Source organism: Carcharodon carcharias, chromosome 5 (genome assembly GCF_017639515.1).
Source record: "Carcharodon carcharias isolate sCarCar2 chromosome 5, sCarCar2.pri, whole genome shotgun sequence".
Taxonomy (NCBI): domain Eukaryota; kingdom Metazoa; phylum Chordata; class Chondrichthyes; order Lamniformes; family Lamnidae; genus Carcharodon; species Carcharodon carcharias.
The window spans coordinates 58,414,619-58,437,239 of record NC_054471.1 but is presented as its reverse complement, the minus strand read 5'-3'; the positions used below and the strand labels follow the sequence as shown (position 1 = coordinate 58,437,239).

At 43.2% G+C, this 22,621-nt stretch overlaps 1 protein-coding gene across 2 annotated transcripts in view; it reads right to left on the bottom strand.

Moving 5' to 3' along the window:
• The window catches only part of ascc3 (activating signal cointegrator 1 complex subunit 3), a 619,273-nt gene that overhangs the window by 214,479 nt on the left and 382,173 nt on the right, over positions 1–22,621 (bottom strand). For both annotated transcript variants that reach the window (XM_041188004.1, XM_041188005.1), the window contains exons 21-22: positions 10,741–10,966; positions 4,531–4,685 (exon numbers count right to left, since the gene is read on the bottom strand). In XM_041188004.1, coding sequence (XP_041043938.1) covers positions 4,531–4,685; positions 10,741–10,966 — 381 coding nt within the window. The remainder of the gene's footprint in view (positions 1–4,530; positions 4,686–10,740; positions 10,967–22,621) is intronic.

The window sequence follows — 22,621 nt, the reverse complement described above, 5'->3', positions numbered from 1 at the left end:
ATCAATATAGTTGCATCTGCTTCTTTCAACATGCACACAATATGTAAATCTTTCTTTCTGGTGAAGTTCAGAAGGTTAATGATGTATATCCTTAATCTAAATACATCAGAGATGACAACACAGTCCCTTGTTGATCCAGTAGTCATTTACATTAGGAGCACCAGGAAAATTAACCCTAAAATTACTGTTGACTTTTCAATATTGTGTAGTAACACACATCTATTCTCAGATAATGTTCACAATAGATAATTCAGTGCTCTGACGTTACACTCTGTCATAGGAAGCAACTTTACAATCCTCTATGATTTCAGGCAATCCAGGAGATGCCAGAAACTAGAAGTGAGGTACTTCTCCATAAAGAAGGAAAAAAATGTTTTTAAATTAAGTCAGGAGTCAACTCAAAAGCAGCATTCACCTAGAAGCCCTCTAACTTTCAGTACAATTCTGTAGTTATGCTAAAACTACTGGTCTCAATCTCACACCTGGGGAATATGGTGCTCTATGGACAGATTTGAATACTATTGACTTGGTCTTCATGTGGCTTGCATTGCGATTGCGAGCTTTCAGCATGAATTCTTGTTTACCAGCAATTAACTTTAAATATTAGCAGAGGTGGGCAACAGTTCTGTTTTCTCCTAGGATTAAAAGTACTTATTAAGTTCCTTTGAGGTCCAATGGACTGTTTGGATAGCATTTAGACATGGCTCCACACTGCCCTGCAGATACATTGCACTCAGTACAAAATCAAGGTGGTGCAAACAACCTACTTTGTTTTAGTACACCTAAGAGTTTGATCAAAAGATCTGATTGTCAAGTCACTGTCAATTTCATAAGAACATCCACCTAAAACTGTTTTGAAAGTGGCAATATAACCGCATCCATTGAAAGGTACAGGATACCCAAAGATGGGACTGGGGACAAAATAACATGATATTTTTGGGAGAAAGGACACATGAATACAGCTATAGAATAATGTAATAATGCTTATTGGTACAGTACAAGCATATATCAGAGAAGTGATAGCCTTTTATGGGGTAGAGTAAATTTAAAGGTGAATTATACAACAACCTGCTGTTCATTTGAAGTCTCATTAATAGCAAACCTGTGTCAGATTCAGGAAATAGCATTAAACACTCATCTCTGACTCATGGTCTCATTTTGCGAAAATGTGCATTTAATACAGTCCTCAACTTAAAACTGAAACAGTGAAGTCCTAAAATATTTAAGTATATACCTGTTATTTCTCTGCACCTCATATTTTGTCTATGCGCATGCACTATACAACAAATGTTTATTTCCCAAGGAAAGAAACAGTCATTGCACTCCAAACCATCATTTGCCGTGTAAAGCACTTTGAAATATTTTGATGGTGTGTTTATACACTACCCATATAACAAATATTTCAAGGCACTCAATCAATAAGGTACTCCGGATTAAGCAAGTGGTATGGACCACAGTGAATCTATGGCCAAATGCATGCTGAGAGCTGGCTGGCTGCACTGATTCTCCCTCTCCCATCCACCACTACCACTCTCCCACCCACCCTCCCCACTGAACTGGAGACTAATTTCACTTGACAACTTTTTTGTCTCCACCCCCAGCAATCTTTAATGGAAAAATTATGATCCTAATGCTGAGGGCTTGGACTAGATCTAAAATTCAAGTTCCAGAGTATAAAAACAGCCATCATTTTGAGCATGCAAGCAACATACGCTGAAAATATAAAACGGTTGCAGGACTTTCAAAAGGAACACTTTGGATGAACATCCAGTAGAATTTTGTCCAAAATGATATTACTTTGCATATGGTTAAAATTCAAGCACGTGGAACACAGACAGTGTTGTCAACAATGAGCTTAACAGTTAATTCCTTGTACCATTTCTGAAAGCTCAACTGTTTTTTGAATTGCTTAGTGTATTGAAATGAAGGCATGAGGAAAAGTAAGGTTAAATTGCATCAGTTTCTGTTGAGGTGTGAATAGCACCACTATAACTGATCTACAGGGTGTCATAAGGTCTATCACAAAGTTAATGATTAGGCATTGCTTCAGTTTTAATTGCTGCATGAGTTCAAAGGAAATAACCTTAGTTTTGCATTTACAAAACTTAAGCATGCATTTTAATGAAGTGCTCAAATTTTAAACTTGTTTTAATTCTAATGTTAGAAACTATTAAAAACATATACATATATATTACAGAATATTGATATTCTTAGTCTTGAAGAATAAATATGAATCCAACCTACTTGCAATTATTTAAATTTCTATACATCTCCTAGAAAGGAAGGAGAGAGAAAACAGGGAACTATAGGCCAGTTGGCCTGACATCAGTTGGCAGGTAAATGCAGGAATCTATTTCTGAGGAAGACTTAATAATGAACGGAGAAATGCATTTTCAAGTTGGCAAGCTGTGACTAGTGGAGTGCCGCAAGGGTCCGTGCTGGGGCCTCAATTATTTTTAATCTATATTAATGGTTTAGGCAAAGAGACTGAGTAATGTATCCAAGTTTTCAGATGATACAAAACTAGGTGAGAATTTAAGCTATGAAGAGGACACAAAGAGGTTGCAAATATGCATAAACAGGCTAGGTGAGCTAGCAAAAGTAGCAGATGGACTACAATGTGGGGAAGTGTGAAGTTATTCAATTTGGTAGTAAGGATAGAAAAACAGAATATCTTTTTAAAAGGCATGAAACTTGGGTATATTAATACAAGGAATGCAGAAAGTTAGCATGCAGGTAGAGCAAGCAATTAGGGAAGTAAATGGCATGTTGGCCTTTATTGCAAGGAGATTGGAGGGCAAGAATGAAGAAATCTTGCTACAATTGTCGGGGGCTTTTGTGAGACCATATCTGAAGTTCTGTGTGCAGTTTTGGTCTCCATATCTAAGGAAGGATATACTTGCATTTGAGGCTGTACAGCAAAGGTTCCTTCAATTGCTTCCTGGAATGAGAGAGTTGTCCTATGATAAGAGGCTGAGCAATTGGACCTATACTCTCTGGAGGTTACAAGAATGGGAGGTGATCTCATTAAAAGGGGAGTGAAGACATGGTAGCTAAATTTGCAGGTGACACAAAGATAGGTAGGAAAGTATGTTGTGAAAAGGACATGAGGAGGCTGCAGATGGATATAGATAGGTTGAGTGAAGGGGCAAAGATCTGGCAAATGGAGTTCAAAGTGGGAAAATGTAAAGTTGCTCACTTTGGCAGGAAGAACAAAAAAGCAGAGTATTACTCAAATGGAGAATGGTTGCATAATTCTGAGGTGCAGAAGGATCTAGGTGCTCTAGTACATAAGTCACAAAAAGTTAATATGCAGGTATGGCAAGTAACTAAGGTAGCTAATGGAACGCTATCCTTTATTATGAGAGGGATTGAATGTAAAAGTAAAGATGTTATGCTTCAGTCATAAAGGGCATTGGTGAGACTGCACCTTGAAAACTGCGTGCAGTTTTGGTCTTATTAAAGGAAGGATGTAAATCCATTGGAGGTGGTTCAGAGGAGGTTTACTGGATTGACACCTAAAATGAGTGGGTTGTCTTATGGGGAAAGCTTGGACAGACTGAGCTTGTTTCCAAATTCCACCCTACATTAAAAAAACATTCATAGAGGGCATCATCATCCTCATGCATAATCTCACAGCTACCACCCCATTCCTTGCTAATTTCAATTGGCAACCCTATTCCCAGTGTACTGACCCCAAAATCTTTGCCTCAATCCTTCTATACTCGACTATTACCATCTTGTCCAGCTGAATATCCCTGACCTCATTTTTTCTTCTTCAAACTCTGGTTTACTAATGATTTCTCACCTCCCTTTACATCAGTGGAAGAGATTTCAGCATTGTGCACCTGCTCTGACTCTGTCTTGCTATATCTCTTACTCCCTTCTTAAAGTCCTTCTTAAAATCTATCGCTTCAATGACACCTTTGTCTGCCCCTCTTGATTCTCCAATTTACTTAAGTCTGATCCCTATTTTCAAAGTGCCTTGGACATTTTTTTGTCGAATATGTACTAAATTCAAGTTGTTGTTATCAAGACAAAGTGACTTTTCATTCAGGGACTGAATGCCTGACTTTTGCTGCATCTAGTTGTGTGATTAATTAAACTCATCTGAATGAGTAAACTCATCTGAATGAGTAACCTACAAGGGTACTAAGCTTTCAAAAACTCACACTAACCCACTTAAAGAAAGCCATCATTTAATTAGTGATCAGTACTTTAATAATTAAGAAATAGAGATAAAAGTATTTCAAAGCAGAAGTTTCTATTTTACATACTATTGCCCTAATAGTAAATTAAAGTGTGTGGTTAAAAAGGGTCATAGTACTTCAAAATTTTTGCAGCATTTCTTGAATAAATTCCTCTTTGATAATTTTAACCTTTATTTTCAGTGAATGCAATGCTGCAGCTCGCTACCTGTGAATTGTAATTGTTGGTTATAAAATCTTTTGGAAATTGCAAGAAAGCAGGAATTGCTTCTCCAAGTGACTCTTTGCATACTTCCCCATCATTTTGGATTTTGTTTTTTACCTGATCATGCCATTTAAAGTCTGGAGTGATGGTCAGTCGGACTCGAAGGACAGTGCGTGTGATAGGCTGTATGCTCACTTCCATAGCTACGGAAGGAATTTCATGGACGCACTGCTTCACCTTTAACCCAATGTTCACATGATGTAGCATGTGGCCTACACAATAAAATAAAATTTTGTTAAACAAATGCATACATCTTAAAAAAACAATAGATAGGTTTATACTAGCAAATAGCCAAACTGAAATGACTCTTTGAAGCTGTCCATTGTAAATTAAGTTTCCCTATGGTCTACCTTCTAACATTACTCAGCAAACTGCTCTTCAAATGCAACCTATTCTGGTCATATTTAAAAATAGTAAGTTTAGCTCCTCCATACACAGAAAAACAAAACTTTCTCCTGCCCAAGAAAACTCTCATTCTGAAATTTTCAAATAAATTCTTGTACCATAAAATATTTGCTTAGCTGGAGGATTGGAGACAAATAAATCCACCCTCAATGTATTTCCATTAAAAATAAACAAACTACTGCTTGTAAAATCTCAGGCAAATAGACTCACGCCACTACAAAAATAAACTCATTCATGAAGTTAAAGGCATCTGGTATCTACTAAAACTTCATGTTTTGAAACTTCTAGGTATTTCTCAAATCATATTAGGCACATGTTCATGTAACCCCTAGACTGCCAGCAGGTATTTAAGTTTTTAGCTTGCACACTTTGGCTCTGAATCAAACACATTTATAGTAGGTTTAGTACTCACTATTAAGACTAAACTATAATAAAAATGTATTTCATGCTCTGTGAACTCCTTTCCCCATTCTCACTCTTATTTTAAATAGCAATTTTAACCTATTCTAACCTTATTCTAAATTTAAAAATAATGAGCCCTTTATCCTTGACCGTCTTTTTCCTCTCATCATATGCTTTGGAGGTAGAGACACCTGCCAAAAAGCTGATTTTCCCTCGCTGTGAATATCTTTAAATACAAAGATTACCATGAGCATGAAAATAGCGGCACTGAGTATGAAACTGGTTAGGCCTTAGCTGAAGTATTAGCTTGGATTTTCACAGAATTGGGATGACTCAGGAGCCCTTCAAAAATGGTGGGTGGGTCCAGATTCTGGGAATCCTGACGTCATTCCTGAGCTGCCTGACTTTCGGGAATGCCTTTAAAGGCTGCGGACTGGTTCCTGTCAAAGGCCCACATCCAGTGCTCCTGACCTGGCCAGTTCCATTGCAGAGACAGGCATCTCCTACTCCTGCACATTTTCATGGCGTCAGACCAGGTTTTTAAAGAGTCATAGCTCATGGCCCCTCAGAGATGTTGAGAAACATAGTCTGCATGAGGTGACCTTTTAAAAGGTAATTTCAAAAGGTCCTCCTCAGGCCCCTTATTTTTTTTTTTATTTATTTGTTCATGGAATGTGGGGTTCACTGGCTAAGCCAGCATTTATTGCTCATCTCTAATTGCCCTTGTTCAGAGCTGTAAGAATCAGCTACATTGCTGTGTGTCTGGAGTCACATGTAGGCCAGGCCAAACTAGGTGAGGTCAGCAGATTTCCTTCCCTAAAGAACGTTAGTGAACCAGGTGGGTTTTCACAACAATTGGCAATGGTTTTGTGGTCACCTCAGACTTTTTAATTCCAGATTTTTACTGCATTCAAATTTCACCATCTGCCATGGTGGGATTCAAACCCGGGTCCCCAGAGTTTTACGCTGGGTCTCTGGAATACTAGTCCAGTGGTAATACTACCATGCCACTGCCTCCCCAAGCTCTGCCCTTCCATCCACCCCCAAAGCCCCATCATGCCCCCTATGCCAAGGCTTGCCCTTCCACACACCCTTATGGTTCCTCATGCGCCCCTCCCCCCACCCCACCCCCCATGCCGAGTTTTGGCATTCCCAGGCCCATTGATCCACATACAGTGCCTAGAACCAAAAAACCCTATAGTGTACAGTGGTATGTGTTTTTAAAAAAAAGCTTTAAAAAAGCAACTTATTCTCAACTTTCTCCCATGTTAAAAAAAAAAGTAATTTCACTGTGAGCTAAGATAAGTGTCGATCATCCGGATTCTTGAAAGCATCAATAACAAAAACCACAAACACTTGAAGCTGCTTGACTGTGTAAACAATCTGTGAAACTGACAGCAGAGATCAGAGAGCCTGAGCTTTCAATCAAACAACGGGACGTAACTTCCGATGGAGTGGCATTTGAGTTGGATTACCACTCCACTCAAAAGCTCTTGCCTTAAAATCCAGGCGATCCTATCTCGCCCGACCTTCTGACTCAGGCCAGGTGAGATCTGGGCAGTACAGCACGTCCCTGAGGCCTAGCGTCGAGAGCTGTGGAGTGTCAGGTAAGGAAGCCACTTCCCCTTCTTTATGGCACCAGTTGCTGTAAATTAAAGCATGTGGGATTGGGGATAGTGTATTGAGATGGATAGAAAACTGGTTGGCAGACAGGAAACAAAGAGTAGGAACAAATGGGTCTTTTTCCAAATGGCAGGCAGTGACTAGTGGGGTACCGCAGGGATCAGTGCTGGGACCCCAGTTATTCACAATATATATTAATGATTTAGATGAGGGAGCTAAATGTAATATCTCCAAATTTGCAGATGACATAAAGCTGGGTGGGAGGGTGAGCTGTGAGGAGGATGCAGAGATGCTACAGTGTGATTTGGACAAGCTGAGTGAGTGGGCAAATGCATGGCAAATGCAACATAATGTGGATAAATGTGAGTTTATCCACTTTGGATGCAGAAACAGGAAGGCAGATTATTATCTGAATGGCTTTATATTGAGAGAAGGGAATGCGCAACGAGACCTGGGTGTCCTCATACACCAGTCGTTGAAGGTAAGCATGCAGGTGCAGCAGGCGGTAAAGAAGGCAACTGGTATGTTGGCCTTTATAGCGAGAGAATTTGAGTGCAAGAGCAGGGATGTCTTGCTGCTTTATACAGGGCCTTGGTGAGACCACACTTGGAATATTGTGTGCAGTTTTGGCCTCCTTATCTGAGGAAGGATGTTCTTGCTATAGAGGGAGTACAGAGAAGGATTACCAGACTGATTCCTGGGATGGCAGGACTGACAAATGAGGAGAGATTGAGTCGGTTAGGATTATATTTGTTGGAGTGCGGAAGAATGAGAGGGGATCTCATAGAAACATATAAAATTCTAACAGAACTAGACAGGGTAGATGCAGGAAGGATGTTCCCAATGGTGGGGGAGTCCAGAACCAGGGAACACAGTCTGAGGGTACAGGGTGGACCATTTAGGACTGAGATGAGGAGAAATTTCTTCACCCAGAGAGTGGTGAGCCTGTGGAATTCGCTACCACAGAAAGTAGTTGAGGCCAAAACATTGTATGTTTTCAAGAAAGAGTTAGATATAACTCTTGGGGCAAAAGAGATCAAAGGCTATGGGGAGAAAGTGGGAGCAGGTTATTGAGTTGAATGATCACAAACCACAAACCGCAGGCTCGAAGGGCAAAATGGCCTACTCCTGCTCCTATTTTCTATGTTTCTATGAGGTAAGTTTAAAGTTCTCGTCAGGGTAGAAGGTCTTTGACAAGCCAGGGAGAAGGTCAATGTTTCAGGTTGGTGGGTAGCATTGGATGGGTGTTCGGGTTGGGTTGGGTCGGTCCTTGGTGGGTGTGAGTCATGCCTGATGGCAGGGGGCAGTTATGAGATTCAGGCCTGGTGTCCATGAGGAAGTGAGGGAGGTGAGTCCTTTGGGGGTGTGGGAGGAGTCCTGCGGGTGGGGGAAGTCCCCTGGGGGTGGGGGGGGGGGTGGTGGTCGGTGTGGGTCTGTGCAATAGTTACCCAGAAGCTAGGTGGTTTTAATTCTTCCAACTTTTTCTGGTTTACTATTGATGTAAATCAGTCGGAACGATCCAAAGTTTGCGGTTTAAAGTGCAGTTTTGGACAGTTCCCAGTGCACTGCAATTGCCATGGGAACTCACAGACTCATAGAAAAACAACCACAGCCTATCCAACCTTTCCTCATAGGTCAGACCCTCCAGCCCAGGCAGCATCCTGGTAAAATCTCCTCTTCACCCTTTCCAGTGTAATCACATCCTTCCTATAATGTGATGACCAGAACTGCACGCAGTACTCCAGTTTTGGCCTAACCAGCATTGAAAACAGTTCCAGCATATCCTCCCTGTTCTTGTATTCTATGCCTCAGCTAATGAAGGCAAGTATCCCATATGCTTTCTCAACCACCTTATCAACCTGCCCTGCTACCTTCAGGGATCTGTGGATATGCATACTAAGTTCCCTCTGAGCTTCAGAACTTTCCACGGTCATTTCATACATAGTGTAATCCCTTGCCTTGTTAGCCCTCCCCGGTGTATTACCTTATGCTTTTCCGGGTTGAATCCATTTGCACTGCCCAGCCCATCTGACCAATCCATTGATATCCTCCTGCAGTTTACGGCTATCCTCCTCACTATTTATCACCCTAACAATGTTCCTGTTATCCTCGAACTTCTTGATCAGACCTCAACTTAAGTCCAAATAATTTATGTGCACTACAAACTGCAAGGTTCCCAGCATTGAGTGCTGCGGAACCCACTGGAAGCAAACTTCCAGTCACAGAAACATTCCTCTATCATCACCCTCTGCTTCCTGCCTCTCAGCCAATTTTGGATCCAGTGTGCCACTTTATCTTGAATCCCATGGGCTCTTACTTTCTTGACCAGTCTGCCATGAGGGACATTGCCAAAAACCTTGCTAAAGTCCATGTAGACCACATCAAATGCATTACTCTCATCAACAGTCTTGGTTACCTCTTCAAAAAATTCGATCAAATTTGTCAAACACGACCTTCCCTTAACAAATCCATGCTGACTATCCTTGATTAATCTGTGTATCTCCAAGTGCAGATATATTCTGTCCCTCAGAATCCTTTCTAGTAACTTCCCACCACCTAGGTTAGACTGACTGGCCTGTAATTTCCTGGTCTAACCCTTTCTCCCTTTTTTAAAAATGGGACAGCGTTAGCAGTCCTCCAGTCCTCTGGCACCTCATCTATGGCCAGAGAGGATTTGAAAATTACTCCCAGGGCTCCTGATATCTCTTCCCTTGCCTCTCTCAACAGCCTGAGATACATTTCATGTGGGTCTGCTTTTAAGGCCGCTAAACCTACTAGTACATCCTGTGTTAATTTCCTCTAATATTTCACAGTCCTCCACTCTGATGTCTATACCTGCGTCGTTCTTTTTCCAGTGTGAAGACCAACGCAAAGTATTCATTGAGGACTGTACCCACGTCTTCCAGGTCCACATACCCTAATTGGCCCTACTCTTTCCCTAGTTATTCTCTTGCTCTTTATATATTTAAAAAACCCCTTCAGTTTTCCTTTATTCTACCCACCAATGCTTTCGCATGCACTCTCAGCTTTCCTAATTTCCTTTTTAAGCACCCCCCCCTGCATTTTTTATACTCCTCTAGGGTCTCTGCCGCATTGAGCCTTTGGTATCTGCCATAAGCTTCTCTTTTTTTCTTAATCCTAAGCTTTATGTCCCAATACATCCAGGGCTGTCCGGACTTGGTACCCCCTCCTTTGTCTTTATGGGAACATATTTGCCCTGTACTTTCACTATTTCCTCCTTGAATGCCTCCCACTGCTCTGACACAGCAAGTAGCTGTTCCTGGTCCACTTGGGCCTAATCGTATCTCATCTTGGTAAAATTAGCCTTTCCCCAGTTTAGAACTTTTAAACCCGGCCCAACCTTATCCTTTTCCGTAACAATCCTAAATCTAATGGAGTCATGGGATGTCACTATCTCCAAAATGTTACCTTCCACCTGCCCAGGCTTATTTCCATATATTAGATCCAGAACTGCCCCCTTCCTTGTTGGGCTATCTATGCACTGGCTAAAAAAGTTCTCTTCGATGCAACTTAAGAATTTTGTTCCCTCCCTACCTTTTACACTAAAACTACCCCAGTTATTATTTCAGTAGTTAAAATCTCCGACTATTACTGTCTTATTATTGTTACACTTCTCTAAAGTTCGATACCAGTGGCAGCTGGGTGAGGCCCTTAAGTGGGCATTAATTGCCTTCCTACCTCAGACTTAACCGGGTGGAGACGGGGAGGCAGTCGGGTACCCAATCGGCACCCTCCCACCTGATCAAATGCCCACCACTACCTCCGTAGAGCATTAAATTCCCAAAACTCTCAGGCATTGGGGGTTATTTTATTTACCTATTTCATCCTTGCGCATGTCCTTCAGCTTATCAATGGTGAGTTTCTTTTCCTCCAATTTTGCAAGCACATGACCTGGCAAAACTGAGAATTGGCGTAGTGGATTGCACCATCCCCATAATCTCCTGTCAATGATCTTGCACAAATTCAACAGGCGGTACGTCATTGCAGGCCATCGCCTTCTTAGGGCAACTTCGAAAAGCGCTCGTACTATACGAGCTGCATTCTGCAAACACAGTAAGGAAAGAGTCTAATTAAATGATTGGAATTATGAAATAAAATTTACTTCTTAAAAAATAAGTGACATTGCAGGAAAAAGTACCAACTCTGTTGTACCAAAGTACCAAAAAGTAACAAAACTCTGACTGAAAACTTCACCAAATTCTTTTTGTTGAATAACTGTTAAATTGTGCAATACTTTTAAAATTTCAACATTTATTAGTATAGATAAGTATAAATAAAATCTTCTTGTGATGATAATCCTGATAATTATATCAGCAGCATTTAATAAAGCCTCAATATGGCTTTCAGAGACTCAGCAAAGTCTATGAATCTAAACAAATCTTTGCATATTATTGTATTTTTGTTTTCTTCCAGGAAGAAGCAGCTGAGCAACTCTGGTGGTGTAATATTTGAATTGCATTCAAAGAACCTAGGCTTAAATTCCAGCCAACACTAATGTTTCAAACTTGAGTACCCTCTAGCAAACCATTGTAACAGGTTTGGAATTACACAAATCCTGTCTTTTGGGCCATATTATTACTTGCCTGCTACACTTTCATTAGATCAAAAGAGCAGGAAAGAGAGAAAGACATTTTAAAGAAAAAATATTGAGGTAGTAAACGAGATATCATTTGGACCATCAGGAGATCTGCATCAGGATCTCTGTGATTATAAAAAATGACTGAACTTGTATATGTATAGCCCTTTCAATATCTCACTATTAAAGTACATCACAGCCAATGAAGTACTTTTGGTGTGATGTCATTATTAAAACGTAGAGAAATGTGGCAGGCAATTCGTGCAGAGCAAGCTCCCAGGAAGAGCAATTGGCTGGATTTTACGGCACCTTGCCAGGTATGTTTTTGGCAGGGGAGAGCCATGTAAAATAAAATGGGTGGCAAGCCCACTACCTGCCCACTCACCCCTAGCTATTTCCCATAACATGGCAGGAGGCAGGCGCAGAAATTGGCAGCCCACCTCTCATTTTAAAAAAGGGTCAACTGAGCTTGTTAACAAGCCAAGAGACCCGGATAATACACTGCCTATGCCATAACATGGTTGGTGTGGGCATATGTGGCCAGGTGTTTTTTTTTTTAAACACAAGTGTTTAAAAGGCAGGAAGGGGTACAGAATTTGGGAGGTGCCCTGTGAGCATCCGAGGCAACCCCCACCAAAATTTTACCTACTTGGTTCTCTCCCACCTGGCCTCCAAATCCACATGCCCATCAGCCTTGCCCCCTTCCTAGGCTGTCTGATGTCACTCTGCCCAAAAAGTCCAACTTACCTGGCTCTGGCATCCATCTTCTCTTCTTCCTGAGCTTGCTTGCAATTCCAGCTGCACCTAATACTGAGCTGTGGTGCTGCTGGGACTGTTGGCCAATAGATAGGCTGGCAGCTCCTGAGCAGTGATTGGGAGAAGCGAGGTTATGGGATCATGGAAGGATTCGAAAACAAAGATGAGAATTTTATAATCAGTATTGCTTAACTGGGAGCCAGTGCAGGCCAACGAGTTCAGGGGTGGTGGTGAACAGGCCTTGGCATGAGTTAGGATACAAACAACAGATCTTTTTGTGGACTTTTTGGGCAGAGTGACATCAGACAGCCTAGGAAGGGGGCAAGGCTGATGGGCATGTGGATTTGGAGGCCAGGTGGGAGAGAACCAAGTAGGTAAAATTTTGGTGGGGGTTGCCTCGGATGCTCACAGGGCACCTCCCTTATGTTTATGGAGGGTAGAACATGGGAGGCTGGCCAGCAGCACATTGAAATAGTCAAGTCTATAATTAATAGCAGCATGGATGAGGGTTTCAGCTGCAGATCAACTGAGGCAGGGGTGAAGTTACGGAGATGGAAGTCAACAATCTTAGTAATGGTGCAAACATGTGATCAGAAGCTCGGTTTAGGGTCAAATATGGCACCGAACTTACAAACAATCTGGTTCAGATAGTTGGTATAGAATGTTTAACATCCAACTGAAGTGGAAGACAGAACCTTGGTTTATTGTCTCATCGAAAAGGTGGCGCCTCTGATAAGGCAGCATTCTTTCAGTTTGTCAGTGACTACAGAGCGGGTTGCAATGTCTGTACAGCTTGGTTCTGCCTTCTGTAGGTTCACAAAAACTGATTTGATATTTGTGGTTAAAATATAGCTATAACCTAAATTGTTGCAACATATCTTGCTTAATGAATACAAGTGTTATACTAATTCAATTCTTGGTCACTATGTGAACTGGTAACTCTGCCCAGATATTACTAACATTGTTCAAATAAAAATAAATTAAAAAGTTCAAATTTCAAACATTTTAATAAAATGATAGATTCTGAGTCTGTTATGAAACAGAATTTGAACTTTTGAGAATGGACCATATCCATGCATTGCAGGCTTATACAAATGTTCTTTTGCAAGGTGAAATCATTAGTTATTGAGGCAAGAGAACTTATCAATGCTCATCTTAAGCACATTTAAAAACTGGTAATACAAATCATTGCTCTATCAGTCAAGAACACTGATGTAATAACTGAATGAGAAACAAGTGGCAATGCTGAAACTTCAGTGCTTCCATTATGGTCTGCTAGCCTCCAATTTGAGGATTCAGCAAAAAATCTGCCATCACAGTTCTGCAGAAATCACCTTACATTACACAAGAGCACTTCTATTTCATTGCCAAGGCAGGGTAACTCTCAAAATAATAGGAAGAAATAAAATCTAGTCTGCCACCCAGAAAGTTGGATACACTTAACTTTCTCTGGATATGTAAGAAGGTGATTTTGCAATGTACAAATCATGTTGTACTCACATTACTGGCCCTTTTAAGACCAGAAAGATAATCTAGAAAAGCTCAGCTTCCTCCTTGTACGTGAATAAAGTACAGTATTCTCCTGGAAGAAACTAGACAACAGTATAAAGCTGAGGAAGTAATAAAGCAACCATGGTTTGACAAGCTTCCCACAGTGAAAAGAAAACAGAATTATACCATGCTTAATTAAAGTAAAAACAAAATTAAAAAATATCCAATGTTTAAGTTGTCTGAAGGTATCCAATGTAGTCAGAATGTGCCAATTGTCAGCACGTGGACCCCACTAATTACCATAATAGCAATTTGCTCAGAACACAGGCATACTAAATTTGTAGACCTGAACTTGATATATTGGTGTGCGTGGTCCACATGGACCATACAAAATTTATTCTTTACTCGGTAGCTACCCAGATGTTCAGGGCTGGGTTCAATTTCTTCTTACTTTTATAGCTTCCAACAAGTTTTCAATTTTTTTGAAAATTTCAGGTATATTTGATATGCTATCCTGTGAAAAAGAAAATCACCTCTACAGTTTCACATTTATTTCACCTTAATTAAATGCCTCTAACGTATGTAGTAAAAATCTTGTTCAAAGTACTTTTTTCTACAACAGTTTCATAGGCTGGAATTTTCCAGCCCCCCCCCCCCCCCCACCACCACCACGGTGGATTTCCCTGTGGCAGGGCTGGCGAGCTATTGAAATCTCCATTCACATCGGCAGGACCAGAAGATCCCGCAAGCATGAGGGGCTGGAAAATTCCAGCCGTAGTCCCGAGAAACCATATATCACACAAGGTGACTGTATTAGTCCATTACATCTATGCTACTTCTCTATATTTAGTTCTATTCCCTCATGTGTATCCATTGGTCTATTAAAACTATTAGAGATTCTACTTCTTGAAAAACGCTACTTGTTATAACATTAAAAACTATCTTCCAACTGTTCTTTTTATTCTTTGGGTGATTTATCAAATTGATGCCCTTTAGTTCCTGATTCATAATGGAATAATTTCTCCCAATTTCCCAAATGAAGAGAGCCCTAGTTTTTCAGGGCTCCCCTCAACCCTGGTATCATTAGTGAGTCTCCTGGCTTTGGCATCCTGTCCAAAATAAGACATCCAAAACTGGACAATGTCCTAACTTTGAACTAATCCATTATTTACCTGCTGGCTGCAATGGCGGCTTATCACGCTGTGTCGTGCCAAACCCACCGCATTAACTACGCTTTCCTGGGAAGCATGCTGTCTCCATGGTGGGCAGGCTCTCATTCACCTGCCAAGCCATCTCCGGCGCTTTGTCATGCCAGGCGCCACATTTAAAGTGCAGCCTTGTGCACACCTCTCAGTGCTTCCAGCCCAGGACTGCCGCATGGAAGTGATGAAGGTGGTCCCGAAAGCCAAAAAGACTGCCGCCAACTGCATCAGTGATGCTTCCCTCAAGCGCTTTTGAACACTAAAGATGTGAGCTGTGATGTCCTCTACCCCTGGTCTGGCCGCAGGATGGGCAGCTGCATCACCAATCCAGTATGGAAGATGATGGCAAGGGTGGTCAGCGCCAATGCCCTGCAAAAGAGGACAGCCACCCAGTCCCGCTACAAGATGAATGGTCTCATCTGTTCCACCAAGTTAACTCACTCTTCTCATCACTCTCAACTCACACATCCACAGGGATCTCACACCTCAAGGAACAACACCACTATCTCTCTCACACACCCTCACATCTCCATCAGGTTCATACCCTCTCAAGCTCCCATCCTCATCCTGTCCATGGCTTCTCTCACCACAAACATTCCATGCAGTGCCATGTGCCCAGCTCACACATTCTCCATCTGCTTTCATGCAGGAGAAACCTGCTCACATCAGCAGGAAGAGGTCCCAGACCGGGGGTGGACTGGCCCACATGAGGCTCCTCACTCACTTTGAGGAGTGTGCCATCATGTTGATTGGTGGGAGACATGGACCGAGCATGCAGTGACGAGGTCCATGTTGAACACCTTTGTGAGGACCTTGCACCACGTTACTCCTCATCCAATGCAACTGTGAGTGCTCTTTCTCCTGTGTTGACTCTGCTGCCATGCACTAATTATCTCTACTTTGGTGCACAGGGAGCTCTGCCAAGCGACTGGTACCCTCAGCCAGCCAGTCCCTCAGCTACATCCAGGTCCTCACCTCCAGCCAAGAGGACACCTCCTCTGTTGAATAGGTGGAAATGAGCAGCTTGGAAGACCCATCACAGTGCTTACACATACTCTGCACCAGCACAAAGACGCACACCTCGGTGGGATCTAGATCTAGAGCAGGCTTGACTTTACAAGCAGGTGGTCACCGCATGAACTTATGTCTGCAGCAGGAGGAGGCAGGTTCGGCCAAGCTTCATGGCACTTGGAGGGCTGCTGTGTGGCATCTGTGAGGTCCGAGTGAGATGACAAGTCTCTGGATTTGGCCTTCCAACTCATCCTGGAGAGTCAACAGAAGGTGGGGGAACATCACGCAGAGCTGTTGGAAACCCTCAACAGAGTGGCACTCGAGTCGGAAGAGTGCGGCCGCCTGCTCTCTGATGAAGTGGTGCCCACGTGTGCGTGTACAGAGGTCTCCATGGGTCGGGATGGCAGATGCCATGGAGACCCTGGTCCAGCAGAATGCGGAGGTGTGTGCAGAAGTGCACTCCATCGTCGTAGCCATGGGTGAGTTCCTGAAGTGGCAATGCGAGAAGGAAATGGGGCACCTCGATGTCCCATCAGGTGCTCCTTCCTCTGAAGGGGTCAGGCCCCCAAAGGGAGGATGAGCAGCGGCTGGACACTGCTGGGTCATCCACTCAGGAATCTTAGAGGCTGGCCTCTCCCTCCATGTCCCCATTGCCTGTGAGTCCCTCAACCTCATCCTCTGTCACTGTAGAGAGAGCAGCTGGCCAATGAGTGATTCTGGAAGAAGTGTGTGTGTGGCAGGGCTTTTTAGAGCCTTGTGCAAGCATTCTCCCGTGCACACAGATCCTTCACATATCATACTCACCTCAATGTCCTGAGCATTTTCAATGCTGCCTGCTGGGGTTCGCTTTCAGTTGTCCATCTGAGCTGGTCTGCATCTCTGTCCACCAGATGATCACACTCTCATGCAGCACCTGATCTTGCCCACTACAGCAGTTGTTTCACTTTCGATTTAGACTGCACAGTCTTGATTCACTTTATCGTAAGCACACCGCCTTTTCCCCTTCCCCACTAATCCTTTTCTTATCCCCCATCACAGTTGACCACGCTGGCATCACCTTCCACCTCCCCTACGTGACCTACCAGCCGCAGCCCTTTTCCTTTGGAGATGTCAGGTGAACATGCACGCACCCTGATCCACTTTCACCTCACCGAACAACTCCTTCCCACTCACAGGAGTCTGCCTCCAAGTCCCCACCAACCACCTTCGCCGTCCCACCCTCACCCTCCCCCACTCTACCGCCTCACTCTGCCCTCGATCATTCTCACCATTCCCTCGTTCCACACCCATCCTCAGTTCGCTCCCCAGGAGGCAGTCATGGATGTACACCTGGACATTCCCCCGCCAGACTCCTTCCCCCTCCAGACCCCTCGCCCCCAACTGGAACCTCTCCCCCCTCCCAATCCACCCCATCCTGATGCCTCTTCCTCTCCCAGTCAATCCTGGACCTTCCTTTCCCACCCCCGGTACATCTTCCTCTCACAAACACAGCTGGACCTTCCTCTCCACCCACTTTACCATCATCACACCCTCAACAGTGGCTTTACAACTTGCACAGGCTGCTTCGTAGCAGAGCCACATCTATGAGAATCCACCAAACATGCTATGGACATTCCTCCAGTGTGTGTTGGTGTCGGGGTCCAGCATATTCTGCTCCTCGGATGTCCGTGATGTGAGCAAGGCCCTGGCAGTGAATCCCGACTTCTGCACGCTTGTCAAAACTTGTTCTGCAGCACCATGCAATCACTCTGATGTGAACAGACAAATGGGTGGGGGGGAAGAGTTTGAGGGGGAATGATTCCGGTGGGTTGGCCTTATAATGATATGCAGGTGTATTACAATGAGGTTCCTGATGTCCGATGGTGGGCAACATGGCCCACCATCAACAGGCTGAGCAAACAATCACAAACTGGTTTCACATTTGGCCTTCCCGCCATATTGTCCACTCACGCCGCCGAGCACGTCTGACGTCAGCGGGCACAGACGATTCCACCCAATGTCTTTCAGATCTGATATCAAATGATGGCCCTCTCAGCCTGTTTCCATGATTCAGGTGAATGATAAAGATTGCTTGGTACTATCACAAGAGGAAGGAATAGGTCCTTTTACAAGGGTCTTACTGTTTGCAAAGGAAAGAAGTATAGATTCCATCAGGAGCTAGAAGTTTTATTATAGTAATAGTAACCTTTTTACAACTGTTCTACCAAATTAGCTGAGAACACTGGCTTGTTGCTTCTGAATTTATCCAGAATTGACATGTATGGGCTAATTTTGTCAGTTAACTCATAAATCAACTCCTGCAGATGACTGCAAAATAAACATTAGATACTAATCAACTGCATATCCATAAGTGAAGAAAAATAAGTGTCCAATGAAGAATCAACAATACTATTTTATGAAACATTTTATTGTAGCGAGACATCTTAATACAATAAAAATATTCTTTAATGCCAAGTTTTACATAACTATCACAGTGCTCTGGAAACAGGTGAATTTACCGTTTCTGTACAATTTACCTTCAAGCTTTTTTAAAATTCATTCACAGGATGTGGACTTTGCTGGCTGGGCCAGCATTTATTGCCCATCCTTAGTTGCCCTTGAGAAGGTGATGGTGAGCTACCTTCTTGAACTGCTGCAGTCCATGTAGTGTAAGTACACCCATAGTACTGTTAGGAAGGGAGTTCTAGGATTTTGGCCCTGCGACAGTGAAGGAACAGTGATATATTTCCAAGTCAGGATGGTGGGTGGCTTGGAGGGGAATTTCCAGGTGGTAGTGTTCCTATCTATCTGCTGCCCTTGTCCTTCTAGATGGTACTGGTCATGGGTTTGAAAGGTGCTGTCGAAGCAGCCTTGGGTGAATTCCTACAGCTGCATCTTGTAGATGGTACACACTGCTGCTGCTGTGCATCGATGGTGGAGGGAGTGAATATTTGTGGATGTAGTGCTAATCAAGTGGGCTGCTTTGTCCTGGACGGTGTCAAGCTTCATGAGTGTAGTGGGAGCTGCACTCATCCAGGCAAGTGGAGAGTATTCAATCACACTCCTGACTTGTGCCTTGTAGATGGTGGTCAGGCTTTGGGGAGTCAGGAGGTGAGTTATTCGTCACATGATTCCTAGCCTCTGACCTGTTCTTGTAGCCACAGTATTTATACGGCTAGTCCAGTTCAATTTCTGGTCAATGGTAACCCCCAAGGTGTTGACAGTGGGGAATTCAGTGATGGTAATGTCATTGAACATGAAGGGCCGATGGTTGGATCCTCTCTTGTTGGAAATGGTCATGGCCTAGCACTTGTGTGGCGCAAATGTTACTTGCCACTTGTCAGCCCAAGCCTGGATACTTTCCAGGTCTAGCTGCATTTGGACAATGACTGCTTCAGTATCTGAGGAGTCGTGAATGGTGCTGAACATTGAGCAATCATCAGCGAACATCCTCATTTCTGACATTATGATGGAAGGAAGGTCATTGATGAAACAGGTGAAGATGGTTGGGCCAAACTGGGCGGAACCCAAACTGGGCGCCAGTGAGCAAGTTATTGCTAAGCAAGTGCCACTTGATAGAACTGTTGATGACCCCTTCCATTACTTTACTGATGAGCGAGAGTTGACTGATATGGCGGTAATTGGCCGGGTTGGGTTTGCCCTGCTTTGTGTGTACAGGACACAGCTGGGCAATTCTCCACATAGCTGGGTAGATGCCAGTGTTGTAGCTGCATTGGAACAGTTTTGCTCGGGGCACAGCAAGTTCTGGAGCACAAGTCTTCAATACTATTGCCGGAATGCTGTCAGGGCCCATAGCCCTTGCACTATCCAGTGCCTTCAGCCGTTTCTTGATATCACGTGGAGTGAATTGAATTGGCTGAAGACTGGCATCTGTGATGCTGGGGACTTCCGGAGGAGGCTGAGATGGATCATCCACTCGGCACTTCTGGCTTAAGATTGTAGCAATGCTTCAGCCTTATATTTTGCACTGATGTGCTGAGCTCCTCCATCATTAACTCCAGTGAGTTGTTTAAGTGTCCACCACCATTCACAAGTGGATGTGGCAGTACTGCAAAGCTTAAATCTGATCTAATGGTTGTGGGATTGCTTAGCACTGTCTATCACTTGCTACATATGCTGTTTGGCAAGCAACTAGCCCTATGTTATAGCTTAACCAGGTTGACACCTCAATTTTAGGTATGCTTGGCATTGCTCCTAGCATGCCTTCCTGCACTCTTCATTGAACCAGGGTTGATCCCCTGGCTTGATGGTAATGGTAGAGTGGGGGATATGACAGGCCATGAGGTTACAGATTTGTGTTCAAGTACAGTTCTGCTGCTGCTCTTGGCCCACAGTGCCTCATGAATGCCCAGTCTTGAGTTGCTAGATCTGTTCGAAATCTATCCCATTTAGCACGGTGGTAGCTGCTAATAAAGGTAGAGTACCTCAAGTCCAGCTACACGAAAACTGGGCATTTTTTTCCTGTGCTCCAGCAAACCTTTGACCACACTTGAGCCAGCCTGGAAAAGTTCAGGGAGTTGCCGTGTGCCGATTGGCTTCATGCACCTGACATTTCCCTTGGCCCAGTGAATCTTGATACCACCTGATTCAGTGCAGATTTGGCAGAAAAAACTGAACTCACCCAGGAAGAACAAAAAGCTAGCAGAATCCAATGAGGTAGAACATTTAGCTATGTATTGGGATCAGGACATATGCTTATTTTTGCTACAGCACAGGGAACCTGTATTGAGTTTTGATGCCATTAAGGCCACCCAAATAAAAGCCTACAGGCTTAAATTTAAATATTGCGCTTGATTCCCAAAAGCCTTAAGGTTCCTTGGGCACTGTTTGCCTTCTTGCAGCTGGCCCAGGTCTGTTCAAAGAGAGTTATTCAAGAGTGCAGTAACAAATCTTACATGAATAAAAAACAAATAGTTTTCAATTACTGCTCATGGTGTGGTTGGGTTCTAGATGGGGAGGTGGGGAGTAAGGGTGGTGCGGGCGTTGGGGATTGTCTATTCTCCCAAAGTATGCTGCTTGCGCCTGCAGTTTCTCAAAACCATTATCCTTTACTTACAGCAAGTAGTTACACATCTGAACCTCTACCCAAGGCGCCTCCTCTTTCCAGATCTCTCTTGATTCTGAGTCATGTGATCTGACATCATTATTTCATCAGCATCACATATGCTTCTGATGTTAACCCTTTACTCTACATCTCCCTCCCAAGTGTTTATCCCGACCATATTTACATCGTCCCACATCTCCCCCAAAAGTCTCAGACTTCACAGGGTTAGTCCCTGAGGTGCCTTGTCCAATCACTTTGATCTCATCCTGACCTCCTTTTGAGGTCGACAAAAATTATACTCTCCCTTCTGTGTTCTTCCACTGGATAGCTGTAGAGCTTGTAATAAGTCTTTCATCATCAGGATCTGATTAGTGAGCCCAAGTTTCTACTGGCTTTCTTTCCAAGGATATCAATGTACTCCGATTTCTCCTGATGATACTCTGGTCTATCTCAATCCTGTATAATCTTGGTTGTGGAGTTTTTTCAATGATTGCACTTCCTTCCGTTGGTCTCGGACCCACACTCTCTCCCCGGGCTTCAGCATTGGTAACTCATGTGCTTTATGCTTGTGATTAAAACTTCAAGCCTGGTTGCTTCTCTGATCCTTTTTATACTGTTTTACCTTCTTGAGCTCATTTGTGGTGGTATTGGGTTTGATCTTTTGTTCTTGGCTGCTTATGGCACAAATAAGGCAGTTATAAATTATTTCTACTAGGGTGAATAATGCAAAACAACCAGACTGATTGCTGTGTTCTCACACAATATCTTGCTATTCCTAAAAGATCTTGGCGAAGTCTTTGAAGAATGTTAAGCCAAGTGTTCTTGGTATGACTAATCTCTCATTGAAGACTAGTAAATCATCAATGACACTGAGGTGCTTGCACGCTCAAAGTACTGCCATGGTATTGGAATAGTTATCAGGGATAAAGTCTGGCCATCTTCCAGACAATATTCTCAGGCCAGGAGACATTCTTCATCTCATTGCTGTTATTTCCTGCAACTTTTTTTTGAAGTAGGTGCTAACTGCTGAGTGATTAAGGATGTATATGTTTCAACCTCCTCGATGAAGTGTTAATCCTCTTGTTTGGTTCCTTCTGGTGGTATTCATGATAGCGTGTTTGCCATTGTTTTGGTGGTTCCCTTGCACATACTCTGTGATTGAGTCATATCTCATCAATCTTAATCAGTGTCTTCACAATTTCTTTCAAGTTCAGAGGGGTGACTAGTGAATTATGGTCTGTTTCAATTTTGAAATACAATCCCATAAAATAGTCTGAGAATTTTTTGCATGCCTGAGTTGCTGCCAATACTTCTTTTTCCATGATGGCATATCGTTGTCCTGTTTCTGTTAGTGACCTAGAGATATAGTAGTCTGGTCCATGTGGATCAACTGTGATTCCAGTGGCTTGTACTATGTGACCTAGAAACGTGATCACAGGTTAGCTGAACGCACATTTTTCATTCAATGTTAGGCCTGCATTCTGTAAGACTCCCAGGACTGCTCTGACCCTGTGACCATGCTCTTCTCTTGTGGAACCATGTATAAGTGTGTCGTCCATATGGCATATTACTCCTTCTAGAGTTTGAGACATTATTCAGTGTCAAGTGCTCGCGGCT